The following is a 15,578-nucleotide window of genomic DNA, read 5'->3' as shown; positions in this document are numbered from 1 at the left end:
GGCAGCAACATGCAAGTTGAGCTGCCAGAGCATCATCTCTGGGCACCTCACACGAGACAAGCATCATCATCATAACAAGTTTTGGTTGTCCAACATATCTCATTACGCTTTTTATCCAAAATTATACACAGCATCATAACTTTACAACTTGCCCTTGGCGCCAGTCTTGATGAGCGCCCGGCCGTTGCTTAGCACAACCTTGCCGTGGCTGTTCTTCACCAAGAACCTGATCTCCTCCCACTCGCCCTTGAACTCGCCAGTCTTCCACGCCTCCAAAATGAGCTTGTCACCGGGTCTAACCGGTGACGCAAATCTAGCCTGGTACTCCTTGAAGTTGGCAGGGTTGCTGCCACCGAGGTGCTGCAGCAAGCCATGGCACGCCCAGTTCCACGAGTACAAGCCGTGGATGATCACACCACCGAAACCCATCTTGGCACCAGGCTCCGGGTGGGCATGGAGGGGGTTGTAGTCGCCATTGAGTCTGTACAGCAACGGGGTTTCGTTGGTGGTCTGGTTCTCAAGCACCAGGTCGGGCTTCTTGCCCTCGGGAGGGGGGAAGTTGACGGTGGCAGGGCCCTTGGGACCGCCCCAGTTGCCCTGGCCAACGTAGAAGGAAGAGGTGGTAACGCGAGCGTAGGACTCGTTCTTCTCGGCGTCGACGAGGTCGGTCTGGGTCTCGACGACGGTCCCAGGCTTGCCCTTGTCGTAGACACCGAGGACCTTGGTGCGGACCTCGAATTTCCGACCGGCGGAGGAGGTAGGGAGGGGCTTGAGGAACTCGAGGAGGCGCTGGCCGTCGACGACGCGGGTGGGGTCGAAGACGGGGACGCCGGGGATGGTGACGGACTTTTGGGCGGCGTAGAAGTCGACTACTTCGGGGTGCGTCTCCTTGAACACTGTTTTGGTCTTTGTTAGCTTCCATGCACCACGAGGCTGTTGATGGCAGCTCAAACGTACTGAGAATGACAGGGTAGGTGGGGAAAACAGCGAAGTTGGGGTCGAGCTCCTATGTGCTGTTAGTAGCGGTTCAATGGCCATATGAGGGTGAGTATGCATACGTAGAGGAAGTGAAGCTCCTCCGAGGTGCAGCCAATCGAGTTGGCAAAGAGGAGAGCATCACGCTTGAGCCAGCTCACCTCGCGAGAGGGATACTCGAAACCAACACCAGGGCCAGACATTTTGGATATTATATGGAGGGTATATGTTGAACGGAAACAAAGTAAACAGCAAAGATACAGAGTCAGTCAATTGACGATCAGAAACTTATCAGATCAGACCAGATGGGACTCGGCCCTGATATACCATTTATGGCGACGCCAAGGTCCGGGTCTCATGGCAACTGACGGATTTGCGCTGGCGACAGCGTCTTGCGGGGGCCGATGCCGCCAGCCGAGGTTCCTCCAAGTGGGGAGCCACGGGGCCCGGGGGAGCTGTACCCCGCAAAGAACTGCTGGCAGGGGTGTGTTAGCGGCTGCTGGGGGGGTCCTCGACGGCCGTTGCCAGCCTGTGTTTTTCCCGCAGAGACATTCAGCCTCATCAAGGTTGACGCCGTTTTGATATATTCTGCCACTCTGGAATGATGTTATTCCACTGCGGAGACCTTGTGATTCCGGAATACCGGGTTGTCAAGTATCAAGTCTTGATATCAAGGTCAGGCACCAACATGTATTGCTGTATTCCTCTACATATCAAAATCACACCAAAGTCCATGAATATCATCCATTGTTACCATCATAAAGTCTTGAAACACTGGTTCCCCAAACGCTTCCAACCAAGCCAACCCGTGCCTTCCAGGCTTTTAACGCCCAAATCGGTGGGTATCATGTGCCTCTGAGACGCCCAAAATCACCGGGTACCTCTCCCTTTGTATCCTCTTGCCCCATGGGGCCCAGGAGTCTGGTCCCTATCTAATTTCCCGCCACGTACACGAGTCTGCTCCCTCCCCTCCTCCGCCCTTGGCTTCCTTTTACCAGCCAAACTCCTCCCAAACCTCTTGATCGTCCCCATCATCTTTTTTCTCCTTCCCCTCTTGTCTCACAATCCCCTCAGCCTCTGATCCAACCTCGTCACCCCCCACCCCTTTCCCTTTCCCCTTTGGAGTGACACCCCCCTCCCTCCCGCTGTACCCCTCACAATCAGAGTCAAAGTCTTCCCACTCTGGTACATACAAGTCCATCATCTCCTTCTCAACCTTCACCGCAACCCACCTCGTCCCTACCACCTCGCCACTCTCCTCCTCCACGACTGTCTGCTTCACCGGACCGGGAAGCTCACAGGGAGAGGTGACGGCGTACCCAGCCAACCATTTCATTTTGCCCATCTTGACTTTTGCGGCGTCGGGCTTGGGTGGTTCCCCTTGTGGTGGTGGGCTAAGGACGTATTCCTCTTGGGGGTCTTGCCCGGGGCTGGGAGAGAGGAAGAAGGTGTCAATCTCTTGGGGTGTCGAGCCGAAAGGGAATGGGGAGGGGTTGGGAGGCTGGGGATGAGTGGGTTGGGTTGGGTTTCTGGGGGGGTAGTTGAATGGTGGTTTCTTGGGGTGGGAAACCAGTTTTTGGATTGCTGGTGGGAGGACAGCGGCGGGAGAGGATGGGGGTTTGTAATTGGGGATGTCGAACTTGAAAATTTGGTACGGAGGGGTTCGTCGGCGCGTGTGGAGGGCGGTTGAGGTTGCGTCTGCGAGGGCGGCTAGGTTGGGGGGTTGGTGTACGGGCATGCTTGTGGTTGAGCGGTTGTACTATCTTTTCGTGGGAGGAAATTGACCAACGAAAAATCCAAGTTTCACTGTGTTCATCTCTGGGCTTCTGGCTTTGAGGCTTTGGACACGGTACCTCTCGATTGGCTGTGGTGGTGGGAAACCGGGCGTTGAGGACGAAGAGTTTTTTGTGGCTTTGTCTGGAGTTCGAGGTCTGTTTCGTCTGGCAATAGCCGTTGACTCTTTCGAGCGCCGTTGAAAGGGCTGCAGATTACGGGTTGAGGCTGAACATTAATGCCTATCAGAGGCCATAGTAAGGTTCAAAACAGCATCGACGATGCGCCTATCTCCACCGGATTTGACCCGAGACATGTGTTGTTTTTCATCAAGGAAGAGTGGCTTTCCGCCTCGGGAGGCAAAGGTACGTCGGCATCCCCATCGGGGGTTTTTTTCTTTTTTTTTTTTTTTCCGTTGAACATCCCAAGAAACCACTCTGGCAGCTCGGCTAGAGAAGCGCGTGCGAGCACCTCTCTGCACCCCCTCCTCCGAATCTATTCGCCCCTCCTGTTCCAGGAACGTCAAAGGCGACGATGACCAGCCCTAAACGGAAGCAGTTCAACAACCACCAGATTGTCGCGATGATGATTTTGGATCAGTGCATCTTTTAGCGTCTTCCTTTCTCCCAAGAAACAGACCGCCGAGCCGCCGAGCCAACAGCACCCGTGAATATCAAGTTGTGTGCTTCTTCCTTTCCGTCAAAGATGCCCCTGCATTTCTATCCTGGACACGGAGCTGCTTTACAGCGGGCGAAGGAGCAGGAACACTTCAGCAAGGCCATCTATCTGACAAGTTTCTCCAGCGCAAAAGGCCTACATGGATTTCGATGGACTCTCCCCGTCATCATTCTTGGGGTGATAACTGGATCCAGACCGGGGCATACACAATCGTCTCATTGTTTGATCAATATTGGGTCTTGCATAAAAAATCCATCGAGCTTGAGGCCAAGACAGGCACTACTCACTGATAGATAAGAGTCTGTTTGTGACTGTTCCTCTTCTTCGACTACAAGAGGAACCACCCCAGAAGTAAACTAATATACAGTATTGCTGCTGAATTCCTTATCCCAACCTCGCAAGTCTCGAGTCTTCCATCCTTCAGGCCTTGGACACATGAGGATAACGAACAGATTGAAGGGCGAGAATCTCGACACCACATCATGGTGATCTTCGGTTGCCAATGGCAGTTTCGACACACCGCCGAGGCCCTGGTGTGATATCAAGTCGCCTTCTTTTGGTTGGGTGCTGTCCCGGAGAGCTCTCCTCATCACTGCTAACATCATGATGATCTCGCAACATGATTGGGCGATCTATCCGGCCTGAGGATCTTGACGCGGTTATAGGGTGTAGACGATTCTCTTTCTCTTCTGCCCTCTTATGTGAACAGCTTGCTTGGGCAACGAAAATCGGGTCCTGGGCGTGGCAGCTTCTACTTGGTCCATTCCCTTGTACCACCCACCCACCAGTCCACTGGGGGTTATGGCTGAGGAGCATCAAGCTGTGATTGCGAAACTGAGAAGTCCAACTCAGAAGTTACAGCTCTTTTGGCTGTCGGTCTTGTCAGCTTTCTTGGTAACCCACAGTCGGATTCTCAAACTTACTGAGTTGAGTGGTTCTGGGGGATGTTTGGGAGACGAAGTCTTAACATCGTACTGATTTTCCTGGGCTTGGGCGCGACAGGCTCTGCCTGCGGTGCGCTTGTCGGCCAGCCACCAACCCGTTGAGGGTGGTATTCATGGTTTGTGGGATGAGGGTGGCCGATGAAGGTTATCGATGGAGGCAATCTGGGACGGACAGTAGAAAAAAGTTCGGGAGAGCTTTTGGCCAAAAGTGGTGGACAGAAGAGATCAGCTGGCGCAAAAACAGTGGTCCACCAGAACGCCGGGAGCAACTTTGAAAACAACAAAAATGACTACATTGCAAGAGGTGTCGCTGAAGAAGAACTAATTTGTACATTTTCATTTGACACTCCCCGCTTCAATTTCCCCCTTCCTCATCTAGGGTGGTGAGTCTTTCGTTTTCAAGTCACAGCTGTGGACGGAAGAGGCATATCTGGGTCAGGAAGCGTGGTGTTGGTTTTCTGGCCCATGTTGGATGAGACCCGGGCAGGAATAGGACCAGTGGCTGGGCGCAGTGGCATTGGAGAAAATGGGTATGAAGGTATGTAAAGAGATGTTGTTGAAGTTTCAAAGTCTTGGTATAGTGGAAGATGAGAGTTGGACTGGTTTTCCAGTGAGGAGAAAGATGGGAAAGGTAAACAACCGAGAGTGTCTTATCCCGGGCAGTACTTACCATTCCCAGGCGGCTTCGGGATTTGCTGTGCTCATGGGCAATAAACTTCTACATATCGTCGTAAAGGTTTTTATCAGCGCTATTATAGTTTGTTATCAAGGAAATTTTTTTTAAAGTAGTAGGTTTAGAACAGGGAAACTAAGGGGAACGCTGTATTTAACGATGGGAAGTATGTAGGCAGTGTTTCTATAAACCGTTCTATATCTGTTTGGGTTTCTGGAAACGCGTAAGCGAGTATCTTCTTCCGCTCCTGCTGGAACTAGTCATAGTCTTCAGGCATTCCCAACACAAAATATGAAGTAAAGGGCTAATTGACCCCTTCTGTCCATTTATTTAGTACACTCCAGACCCTAACATACATGATACTAGTACGAAACCAAACTGACGGCGTCTTGGGACTGAAGCTGGGACTTCGTGGGTACCGATCATGAACGCTCCCCCTATTGATGGTGTCGCGTTGGTCGTTCCTTGAAAATGGAATAACTGAGCTGGGCGTGTCATCTTCCCAGTTCTCCCCGACCTCGACGATTGATTCCAGCCAGTTGGACACCCTCCTTCCAAAAGTTAGATCAGTGGTCCAAACACCAAGATCTACCGACTCAACCGCTTCGTTCTCGAGCTCTGTTGGGTTTATTCCCACAATAAATTCCGTCCAGTGATCCAAGATTGTCTGATCAGCGTGACTGCTATAGCCCGTGAGTAAGATTCAGAAAGATAAAAGCTTAGAATGAATTCAGGGAGAAGAACGGACCTGATCAGCGGCAAGAACGATAGAAGCTCAGAATACTCCTCGCAATCGTCGCCGGTTTCAATTGACTTCATCACAGACTCGACAGCCTCGGGAGAAGGGGCTGCAATATAGGAATCAAATAATTGATCAACAATGGCGGTAGGATGGCCAGAGGAAGAACGCGTGGGCTCATAAGCGGTCGAAGAATCATGTTTCTCAAAGTCAAGAGTTTCTGAAGAGGCCGAAGAATCAATCTTCTCGAATTCGGGGGTCTCTGACGAAGCTGAACAACGAATATCCTCAAAGTCAAGAGTCCTGGAGGGCGCCACAGACACGACATCGTCGCGGGTCACCCGCTGTCTTTTGGTCGGGCGGGAATTCCCGTCGTTGTTCTCGTCCTGGTTGTCAGGGTCCTCCCTGGTGTGACTGGCTTGAGGTCCCTCCTTGGGGTAGTATGGCGTCAGTGAACGTCTTTGTCGCTTTTGCCCGCGCTCGGCAGGAATCTGGCTCATGAAAGCATCCGAGTGGGAAGGCAAGGGAGCCACATGACATAAGGAACCCTTCCAATGGGGCAGCCTCTCGATCCTCATGGTTTCCATGACTTGTAGGTGTGTTAAGTGGTAGATCATCAAGAATTCATTGGCTTTCATTTCGAGTTCAACTTCATGGCTAAACTACCTGCGATTCAGAGATGGCGACTCGCCACAAAAGCTGCCCGTATAAATAGTTGGATGTAGACTCCATGCTGGTCGTGCTGAAGGATCTCGAGCTGTTGTTATGGTTGGGAAAGTCGATTGAAGGTTGAAAGGTGCGAACCGATCGATACAAGCAGCGGGCCCAAATTCTGAGGACGGATGCTCTGTGAAGAGAAGGTCGAAGATGAGAGGTGACAAAAGAAAATATTTCAAGAGAAAAGGTACTGTCCCGATTCACTTGAGAGGAGCAGTCGGCCACGGCCCACCCTTCAATAAGTATTGCTCTTATTGTTGCTCCAGCCTACAATAGCAAGATGCTCAAGTGGATAGCGCGGAGCAAGTTGAAATCTATGAAGAATTCATCAACCACGTGCTTTAACTTTCTGGTCTAGCTGACTTCCCTACGACGCTTACACGACGAAGTAGCCTGACATTGCCCGGTTATTATCTGAGCCGAATCTCTTCAATCCTGAAGGTGGAGGCTTGAGCTTAGGGATCACAAACTATCTACTCAAAGTCCGTCTTCCACTCTCTCAGGTCAAAGCTGGAGGGAAGTACAGAGATGCCAAGAATTGTCAACAATTACAACGTCCTCAATGTAAAAGTCATCTTTTGATGACAGACCATAGCTCAGAGTTAGAGGATATATATCCAGAATACTTCCATTTTAATCGTCTTGATCTGTCCTATAGGTACCCGAAGTAATCTGGGGGACACACGTTCTGACACAAAATATGATATTCAGTACGTTTATCTATCTTGGTTCCTCCTACCAGTTGAGAAAACTCTATGAGCTAGGACAAGCCAAACGGCTGTGCGACCGCATTCTGTATCAAATCCCAGAAGGCCCCCCATAAAGCTTTCTCTAGCGGCCAAGAGCTACCGACGAGCCGTCAGAAACGGAGCGGCAATGAGTAGCGGACGAGCCGCAAGAGACAGAACGGCTGGCGGTTGTATAACGGCTATGGAAGACAGGGCTGCCTAAAACGGTGTCGTGGTTCTAGACTTCGTGATCGGCTGGGCTCAGGTCGACAATGGAATTTAACCAGGCCCAATGAGGCTACTCTCGTCGCTACCACAGTCTCTAGTCAGCGAAGGGTGTTCATGATAGTAGCTGAGCAGTATGTGAATAGGAAAAGACAAACCTATCAAAGGCGTTGTCGTCATTTTGGGCTTCATAATCGGCTGGTCTCAAGCCGACAACGGATTCCAGCCAGGCCTTAATGAAGTTTCGGTCATCAGTGTCTGCTTCGTGATCGGCTGGGTTCAGATCGACAATGGACCTCAGCCAGGCATCAGTGAGGATTTTGTCGTCACTATTACGGTTTCTAGTTAATAAAGGCTGCTTATGATAGGTACTCAGCAATATATAAACAGGGGGGAGTGTCAAACCTGTTGGGTGGCGAGAAAGACAGCGAATCGGCATACTGGCTGTCATCTTCCTCAATATTGTCTCCTGACTCGATTCCTTCATTGCCGTCCTGGTCCTGATGGTCATCATGGGAAATCTAAGTCGCTTGGAAACGCATCTTTTTGGTCGGGCGAAAATGCTCCTCCTCGTCGCTCTCGCTGGTGTTGTCCATGGATCCTCCCAAAAGAACAGGCACATGATCAGTCCCTCGGGTTTATCGAGGATAAGGGCTATTTCTGAAGCCTCTTTTCTGGCTGTAATCATTCCGAGACTGAGTCGTAGAAATAAACCCTGCCTTGATGGCTTCAGACGCATTCTTGGCCGCCTCCGTCCACGATCCAGCCCACCGGGTATCGTGCTTCTGAGCTGGAGAAGAATCGAACTGTGAAGCAACCAACTCAGCTGTTAATATTGTTAGTATGGCTTTTTCTGATACTGAATATCCCGAGCCTACCAAATCGCCCGGCTCCCGCGCGTGGTTTGAAGGCATGGTCTCCTTCGTGCTCCATCGACCGGATGGGCACATCGCGCTCGTCACAGGCGACCGAAGGAACAGGAATTATCAGGTCTTCAAGCGCTTTTTACCAGGGGAACAGCGCGGTACGGGGGTTATCACCGTAGCAGCCGGCGAATCTCATGGTAGCGACTTTTGAAGCGGTGCTGATTACGACTGGGGCAAAGATGAAGTATTCCGAGAATTGGTCGGTGTGAAGAGACTGGTCTCAACCTTGGAGATGACGAATAATGTGAGTGAAGCTCGACGTATATTGTCGACAAGATCTGGTTAAAGGAGGCAGTAATGGAAAAGTCGGTGGGAAGAGAGATCTGGGCAGAGATCTGGGAATAGAGCTGTGAGAGAGAGCGGTGGTGGGAAGAGACTGTTCTTCCTGCAACAGGAAAAAAGTTCATCGGCTCCGTTGAGCCCTGCCGTCATTGCCCTATTATTATTCAGATGAACAATAGCAGGATATTCTTCTGAATGGCACGGGGTAACTTGAGGAAGGAGCAACCTGACGCGGACCACGCGCGTCTGCCTGAGGGCTGGGACGACACTCGAAGTTTGAGCGTGGGAGGGAAGGAATGGCAAGATAAAATAAACAATCACGTGAATATGGAAATTCCACGCAGACCATGAACTTCCACCAGTGTTCACGGGTCAGAGAAGTGGTAATCATGGCGGCAACGAAACAGTACAAGAAGCAAATGTTGATATTTATAGCCATCCCAGGCAAAGTCCTCATCCACTCAAGGCAACAGACTCAGCTCGAGCGTGCTGTTACAATCATCCCAACCTGAGGTTTGCCTGATCCCTGAATGATATTCAAGAGTGACACTTCTGTCGTCCCATTCTGAAATCGAGGTTCTTTCCCCCCACAGGAGTAAATCAATCTCTTGGCTTCTTCAACTCTCGGCCATCTTCTTCATCATCTTCGACTTTGAGTTGCCCTCTCAGAAGGATGGGAGCCACGTAACCGGTCTTAGGGTCTCTGCGAGGGTATGGCGTTTTGTTGTAACGCTTTCTCTTGCAACTGTGAAGGGCCGGCTCTTGAGCTGGTAGAAAGCCTCCAGATAACGGCGGCGTCACCTCTTGGGCAGCTGGTCTCGAACATTTCTCCAATGAACGGAGTACAAGGTATATACCCCGCGAGACCAGGACCTGTAAACACCGTTAGTTCATCATGATATGTATTACGCGGTCTTGAACCTACCAAGTTCTTCAGCTCTCGATAGATATAGTTGGGGGCGATTGCACCCTCAAGCTCGACCGGGGGAAGCGGGATGTCGGGGTCGCAAATTGTGGCAGTAGTCGCTTACTCAATGCTGGGCAACTTTTCCATGAGCACCGACTCAACGTCGAAGCCGGTATAGTTGGCGGGAACAAAACTGGTAGACGGCTCCGTGGCGAGTCTGATGGCGGAGGAGATAGGGTTATCAATCAGTGATAAGTAAACTCAGTGAATAGAGTCCCCCCCGCCCGCCAGCACTTGTCCCATGGACTCCACCCCAAGAAAGGGGCTATCATTCGCTTGGTAAGACCAACTTCCAGAAATCGAGCTTGAATGTCGTCCATATAGGTCCCAACGAACAATCGTGATCATATCTCCCGTCCCCGTCATCATCCTAGATCAATGCAGCCCATCGACAGATCCAGTTTTTCTTATCCCTCTCCCAATCCGGAATCAGTCAGTACTCGACGCCACACGGACAGATTGCTGGGGTGTATCTGTTTTCAGTGGTCTGAGGCTCGGGCAAGTGATCTTCTAGGCTTGCCATGAAATCATCCATAATATCCTCGAAGCGAGGCTCCTTTCCAGACCTGGCAAACTCGTATCGCCCCCTCTTGGTGAGCCGAGCGTATTCCTCCTCGTTGTGGAGAAAACCTTCCAAGTGTTCTGGGAGAATGGGAGCCGGTTGTTGATCGTCTTGGTGCGCGAGGGTGTAGCTTCTTTTCCGGCCTCGAGAACCGAGCTCATCAGTGGGGAAAACAGCCTGTCGTTCCGTGGCCTGGGCTTGTGGGGAGGTCTCTTCATCTTCAGTCTCATATCGACCCCCGAGCTGGTGATTCGCCACTACCACAGATGGTCAGTCGTCCTCTCGCATATGGGATCTTGGAACTTACAGGATATTCCGAACGGATATGTCATGGTGACCGCAAATCCGTCTGGGCCCTCGATCGATGGCACACGGGTGTCGGGATAGATGAAGAAGGCCACGTACCGCGGATCCATGTTGTTAACTGTATGTCTTGCGTGCAAATTTTCGATGAGGTTAGTGGTGAGAGGAGGAAAGCTTATCACACGACCATGGGATAGGAGAGAAAGGGTTTAACTCAGATAGCGGCTTGAGAGGTGGCTCCCTCATGGCGGAGGCTTGTTACGAACTCGCGTGGCCGACCATACTGTTAGCAAAATGGACGAACTCAAACTGAAGACAGTACAGACACGGGGAGACACGTAAGCAAGTGCATAAACTTAACAAGATGGTGTCGTGATCGTTGACATCGACATCGACATCGACAGTGCTGTCGTTCAAAGATACATTGAACGCGGGTAAGGTGAATAAAAAGGATTGATTCCCCATGGCCCCAGCCAAGAACCAGCCCTTGGCCGAAGCTTCCAAGCCACGATGCTCCTCCCGCAGTGGGAGAAAGTAAAAATAAAAGATGATCAATAAACTGAACCGCCATTGTATTGTCTACCGGTGCTCTTCATGCGCTGTTGTTGTTGCTTGTTATAACCTATACTGGCGTCTTTGCCCTGCCCAATCCTGGCGACCCCTTTTCCCTTCCCAGTGAGCTTCTCCTCGCCCTCTGTCTCCCCGCCAGATGTGGTCCTTTCCCGTGACTTCTCCCGACGCAAAGCATTGGCTTCCTCCTCAGCTCTCTTCCTATGAGCGCGCTTCCGGGCATTCCTGGAGAGGCTCTCTCCCCCCTTCTTCTTGGGGGTGCCAGCAAGTGCAGAAGTCATGTCTGGCGGATTGAGCGCACCGCTCATCTCAAACTTCTCAGGCTTGGGGTGTCGGTAATGTTTCTCCCATCGCAAGAACTTCTTTCGGGTGTAGGCATCAGGCTGCTTATTCGTGTCCCGAACGAGGTCGTCATACCCAAGAGGATCAGCAAGCATTTCGTGACGACGGCGCTCAAAATACTCCATCTTTGGTAAGGGCTTGTCTGGACCCTGGTAGGTGTTTTTGGTGTATCTGGCCTTCTTTGAGGGGGGAATGGTCTCTTCGTCATCATCATCCTCTTGTTCGATGAGCTTGCGCTTCCCCTTATCCAACTTCTTCTGCTTGGCCGTTTCCCCGTGATCCCCGTTATTGCCAACGGCTGGGGTCATGACTGGGGGGGCAACGCTGGAAGAAGGCCGCTTGAGGATGATTTTGGTGGTAGGCTTAGCGACAGCAGTTGCCATGGGAGGTGGTGGGCTAGCCCGAGCTCCAGACATCAGAGGGGGCTCCTCGGTGGCGGCGCCTATCGCAGAGGGCGGCGGCAAGATAGCGACAGTGGGTTTCTTAATAACCAGCCTGATTGACTTCACAACCTTCTTCGGCTGAGGCGTCGGGTCATCCTCAGTCTCTTCATGTTTTCTCTTGGCCGGGTTGGTTCTGGTGCCGCTGGTAGTGATGGCAGCCGCCTCGGTGGCTTGAGTGCTGATGCTGGCAGCCTCAACCTTAATTTCGACTTTGGTTTTGACTCTTTCCTTCTCCTCTACCTTCTCAGACTTGCCATCGGTACTCTTTTGCGAAGACGCAAAGCTAGACACTGAGGTGACAGACTCTGATTGCTGGCGACTACTGCTGCTATCCGAAGGCGAGGTGCTCCTGGAAGAATTGGTGCTGCTTGAAATGGGCTGGTTGACTGTCTCTTCATCTGACAAAGGCTCATAGGCCGCAGGGAGGCCGGGTTGGCTAGGAGAAGTCATTATTCTGACAGCAACACGGCGGTGAGTGCGCTTCCACTGCTTTCTTTTCTGAAAATAGGAGGAGGTCGCGCGGTCGTGCTTGCGGAGTCTCTTGTACAGGAACTTAGTGGTCGCAGAAGACAAGGTCTGGGGCCCAGATGAAAGTCGGGACTTTTTGAGATTGGTTGTGTGAGCAGCAGCTATTGAGGACAAGGAAGATAGAAGAGGAATAAGTGCTTTGGCAGATGTTTTGATGTAAGAGTTGGTGGTTGTTGCTTTCGACTTGTTGCAGGAAGAATTGGTTCTGTGAGCAAGTAGGGTGTGAGAAAAGGAGGCAGTTTGTTGGGCAAGCGTGGCATCAGCAACACCCGTCGATGATGGGTGGTTGACAATGGCAGTGCCATTGACAACAAGTCTATTGTTGTGAGAGCGCTTGGTGTGATGCGCCATTGTAAGTTTTTTCACAACAGCTTTTGCCGGGCAGCCACAGAGGCAAAAATGGAGTGGGGAGAATGCTGGTAGATGGGCAAGGACTTTATCACCTTGATTGAGAAGCCATCTAGTGAATCATGGTTGGCGACAAGCACACAAGGCCAAAAAACTCATTTTCAATCAGCGATGTTTGCACTTATAGTGCATCACAACCGCCTCAATTTTTTTCTGATGTTTTCGTGCTGACGCCGTCCGTGCTGACGCCGTCCGTGCACAGTTCGTGCCTTCTCCAGTTTTTCTGTTACACCCCTGCAGCTTGGCATTTTGATGGATGGTCTGTGCGCTCACACCTGCTTCTGTGGGTTCAGCTTCATATTCATCTCATTTCTCAAAGGTGATGCTGAGTTCCGACTTCTTAACGTTCTGTTCTATTTTACGCACAATTTCTATTGAATAACAACGGACTCTTATGAACACTCTTTTAAAAACTCTGCTTCTACCGCAGGCTGTCATCGCAACCTGATGTCTATCACAAGGGAGGGTGGGTTTTGAGGTCGTAGAAGGCAACTCCTCCAGGTTGTCAAACGGTTTATCCCTGGACTTGGGGGCTCAATACAGCATTACTTACCATTGACTTCATTTTAGCTTGAGTGCCCCTTGATTCTGGCCATATTACTGTTACACCAAGTTCAACCAGCCGCGACAGATGGTCGACCGGGCTGCTACGGCACAACCGTCATGCTGATCATCATGGCAAAGCCAAAGCATATGTGCAGAAGACTATGACTGAGCCGATGGCGAATCTTAATTCATCTATTTTCCATCAAACCATACGGCACAGCAGCAGCTATAGTAGCACTTGGCCACATCGCCAACTTTAGGTCGCCGAACCTAAGAACAAGATGGGAGCCTTGATCAACAGGCTTTAAGTGATCAGAACTGCCCCAGCCCATCAAGTCTGATAACCCTCTGTTTCTTTTTTCCAACGTGCGGCAGACAAAATGCTCCCATCCACTCCTTCGGATAAATTTTGTGTTCCATTCTCTGACAAACTACACGTATGAAGCCTAGTTATGAGCCCAACAACACAATCGCTCCATTGTCCTGGGCTGGAGGCAATACCACATGAACACCCGCAGCATCAAGATCATGGGCCATATTCTGGGGCTTCGTTTGGCCATGAAATTACATCCACCACCAAAGAAAAGTCTCCGGTAAGCCAGCCGAAGGTTCTTGGGCTCCCGGTGAAGGTATTTTGGGTAGTCATGGTCGGGTTCGTGGTGATACTGGCAGGCGGAATTGGAGGCGGTCTTGCTGGAGGGCTGGCGGCGAGTCATCAACCAAGGTATGCAAACTCCGGCTGGCAAAGCATTCGATGACTGACTTGACTGTAACAGCACATCGCAATCAGAACCAACAACCACGATACCCCCCGAAAGCACAAGTGAAACTATGGCAACGGTAACATCGAGTGGTGTAATCCCATCTAGTACAGTTCCCAGCAATCTCAGGGTCGGTACTGTGGCTACAGACGGCGGCTGCCCAGAGCTTAACGGAACGATATATACACCTCGCGAGGGTAACGGGAAGCCCTATTCGAACGCAATTTTATGAAGTTGTGCTCAACAGACTTTTCCGATGTGATCCAATCTTATCGGTCACACGATATTTTGCGAATCCGCGTGGAGAGCCTGGACCAGTGCATCCAGATTTGCGCCGAGTACAATCTTTCATACCGTGTTGCGTTGGCTGAAAATGTTCCTACTCCAGGGGATGGTCTTTGTCAAGCTGTGTCGTTGGTGAAAAGGCGTAGATATGGGCTCTTAACTTCTCCAAGAAAAAGCCTTGCCGACCAGCCGGACATTATTGCTTCCTGAAGAATGACACAGGACCCAACACTGCAGGTGCGGCGCCTGATCCAAATGTATACACTACCGCAGTGCTGCTGGGCTGAACACACACAACATGAGAGCACCTGTGCTGATGTCACCAACACTTTCGGGCGGAACGGGAAGAGGTCACCGAGTCCCGCCATCCGGAGCCAAAGCAGCCGATCCCGACAATCCCGCCTGGACCTTTGTGCCCCACTTTGAACGTTTTGTCCGACAATTATCAATTTACATCATCAACAATCTCTGTTACATCTCCTCCAAAAACCATTACTTTTCCCAAAGTTGATCTCTTTCAAAACCCATCAAAATGTCCCTCTCCAAACCTTCCCTCCCCCTCATCAAAACCTCCACCCTCCTCCTAACAGCCTTCACAACCGGCCTCTCCCTCACTTTCTCCACCCTCATTACCCCCTTGCTGCTTACCTCCCCAACCCCGCTCATGCTCCAGCAGTGGAAGAAGGTGTTCCTAACCGGTAAATCCCACATGCCGCCTTTGTCCATCCTCTCGGCGATCGGGTTTTTCTACCTTGCTGCAAAGTCACCTGCTCATCGAAACCTCTGGACGACAGCTGGAGGTTTGAGCGTGGGGGTTATTCCTTATACCTTGGCTTTGATGATGGGAACTAATAACGCGCTGCTGAAGAGAGAGGCGGATCTGACTGCGAGGGTGAAGACGAGTGGCGCGGTGGTGGTGAGTGAGAGTGAGGAGAAGGGAGCGAAGGAGCTGGTGGATTGGTGGGGGGTGTTGAATCTGGGAAGGACGGGGATGCTGTTGGGGGCTTTAGGGGTTGGGGCTTGGACTTCATTGCATTAAGGACTGGTTATTGTGCGAGGGATGAAGGTGATGGGTGACGGGGAGCAAATGGATGGAATGAGATCACGGATGATGGCACAAAATGAGAAAGCAAGGCTGATGTAGGATCTTGGAGAAGAATGTGACGATTATGTGTATATTTAGGTCGCTGGAAGGGCATAACG

The 15,578-nt window shown here is 51.2% G+C and overlaps 8 protein-coding genes across 8 annotated transcripts; 2 read left to right on the top strand and 6 right to left on the bottom strand.

Annotated features, from left to right (window-relative positions):
• Positions 1–69: 69 nt before the first annotated feature.
• Positions 70–1,370, bottom strand: QC762_103700 (uncharacterized protein). The gene is made up of 3 exons (XM_062884759.1): positions 1,059–1,370; positions 958–1,006; positions 70–896 (listed from the first exon to the last, which is right to left on the bottom strand). Exons 1-3 carry the CDS (start codon positions 1,176–1,178, stop codon positions 142–144), a joined length of 924 nt encoding a protein of 307 aa, XP_062747657.1. The 5' UTR covers positions 1,179–1,370; the 3' UTR covers positions 70–141.
• A 596-nt stretch (positions 1,371–1,966) lies between these two features.
• QC762_103698 (uncharacterized protein) lies at positions 1,967–2,713 on the bottom strand (the record flags this gene model as incomplete). Its single annotated transcript, XM_062884758.1, has 1 exon — positions 1,967–2,713. One exon carries the CDS (start codon positions 2,711–2,713, stop codon positions 1,967–1,969), a length of 747 nt encoding a protein of 248 aa, XP_062747656.1.
• Positions 2,714–7,506: 4,793 nt separating this feature from the next.
• QC762_0001090 (uncharacterized protein) lies at positions 7,507–8,074 on the bottom strand (the record flags this gene model as incomplete). Its single annotated transcript, XM_062882747.1, is given in 4 exon segments — positions 7,507–7,549; positions 7,611–7,781; positions 7,858–7,921; positions 7,927–8,074. Coding segments are annotated over 4 exon segments (426 nt in total).
• Positions 8,075–8,090: 16 nt separating this feature from the next.
• Positions 8,091–8,514, bottom strand: QC762_0001080 (uncharacterized protein; the record flags this gene model as incomplete). Its single annotated transcript, XM_062882746.1, has 3 exons — positions 8,091–8,278; positions 8,331–8,453; positions 8,481–8,514. The coding sequence occupies 3 exons, from the start codon at positions 8,512–8,514 to the stop codon at positions 8,091–8,093; spliced, it is 345 nt and encodes a 114-aa protein (XP_062747654.1).
• Positions 8,515–9,140: 626 nt separating this feature from the next.
• QC762_103691 (uncharacterized protein) lies at positions 9,141–10,605 on the bottom strand (the record flags this gene model as incomplete). Its single annotated transcript, XM_062884756.1, has 2 exons — positions 9,141–10,446; positions 10,497–10,605. 2 exons carry the CDS (start codon positions 10,603–10,605, stop codon positions 10,061–10,063), a joined length of 495 nt encoding a protein of 164 aa, XP_062747653.1. The 3' UTR covers positions 9,141–10,060.
• A 438-nt stretch (positions 10,606–11,043) lies between these two features.
• Positions 11,044–12,726, bottom strand: QC762_103690 (uncharacterized protein; the record flags this gene model as incomplete). The annotated part of the gene is made up of 1 exon (XM_062884757.1): positions 11,044–12,726. One exon carries the CDS (start codon positions 12,724–12,726, stop codon positions 11,044–11,046), a length of 1,683 nt encoding a protein of 560 aa, XP_062747652.1.
• Positions 12,727–13,973: 1,247 nt separating this feature from the next.
• Positions 13,974–14,322, top strand: QC762_103685 (uncharacterized protein; the record flags this gene model as incomplete). Its single annotated transcript, XM_062884755.1, has 2 exons — positions 13,974–14,080; positions 14,106–14,322. The coding sequence occupies 2 exons, from the start codon at positions 13,974–13,976 to the stop codon at positions 14,320–14,322; spliced, it is 324 nt and encodes a 107-aa protein (XP_062747651.1).
• A 585-nt stretch (positions 14,323–14,907) lies between these two features.
• On the top strand, positions 14,908–15,414 carry QC762_103680 (uncharacterized protein; the record flags this gene model as incomplete). The annotated part of the gene is made up of 1 exon (XM_062884754.1): positions 14,908–15,414. The coding sequence occupies one exon, from the start codon at positions 14,908–14,910 to the stop codon at positions 15,412–15,414; it is 507 nt and encodes a 168-aa protein (XP_062747650.1).
• Between the last annotated feature and the right edge of the window lie 164 nt (positions 15,415–15,578).

Source organism: Podospora pseudocomata, assembly GCF_035222375.1.
Source record: "Podospora pseudocomata strain CBS 415.72m chromosome 1 map unlocalized CBS415.72m_1, whole genome shotgun sequence".
NCBI classification, from domain to species: domain Eukaryota; kingdom Fungi; phylum Ascomycota; class Sordariomycetes; order Sordariales; family Podosporaceae; genus Podospora; species Podospora pseudocomata.
Note: the sequence above shows the minus strand (reverse complement) of the source record. Positions and strands in the feature narration are given on the sequence as shown.

Excerpts from the sequence above, each read along its gene's own strand:
- QC762_103700 (XM_062884759.1), bottom strand. The coding sequence starts at position 1,178 with ATGTCTGGCCCTGGTGTTGGTTTCGAGTATCCCTCTCGCGAGGTGAGC. Across the intron at positions 1,007-1,058 it reads AGGAGCTTCACTTCCTCTAC|GAGCTCGACCCCAACTTCGC; the intron begins GTATGCATACTC and ends AACAGCACATAG. Across the intron at positions 897-957 it reads CACCTACCCTGTCATTCTCA|TGTTCAAGGAGACGCACCCC; the intron begins GTACGTTTGAGC and ends AGACCAAAACAG.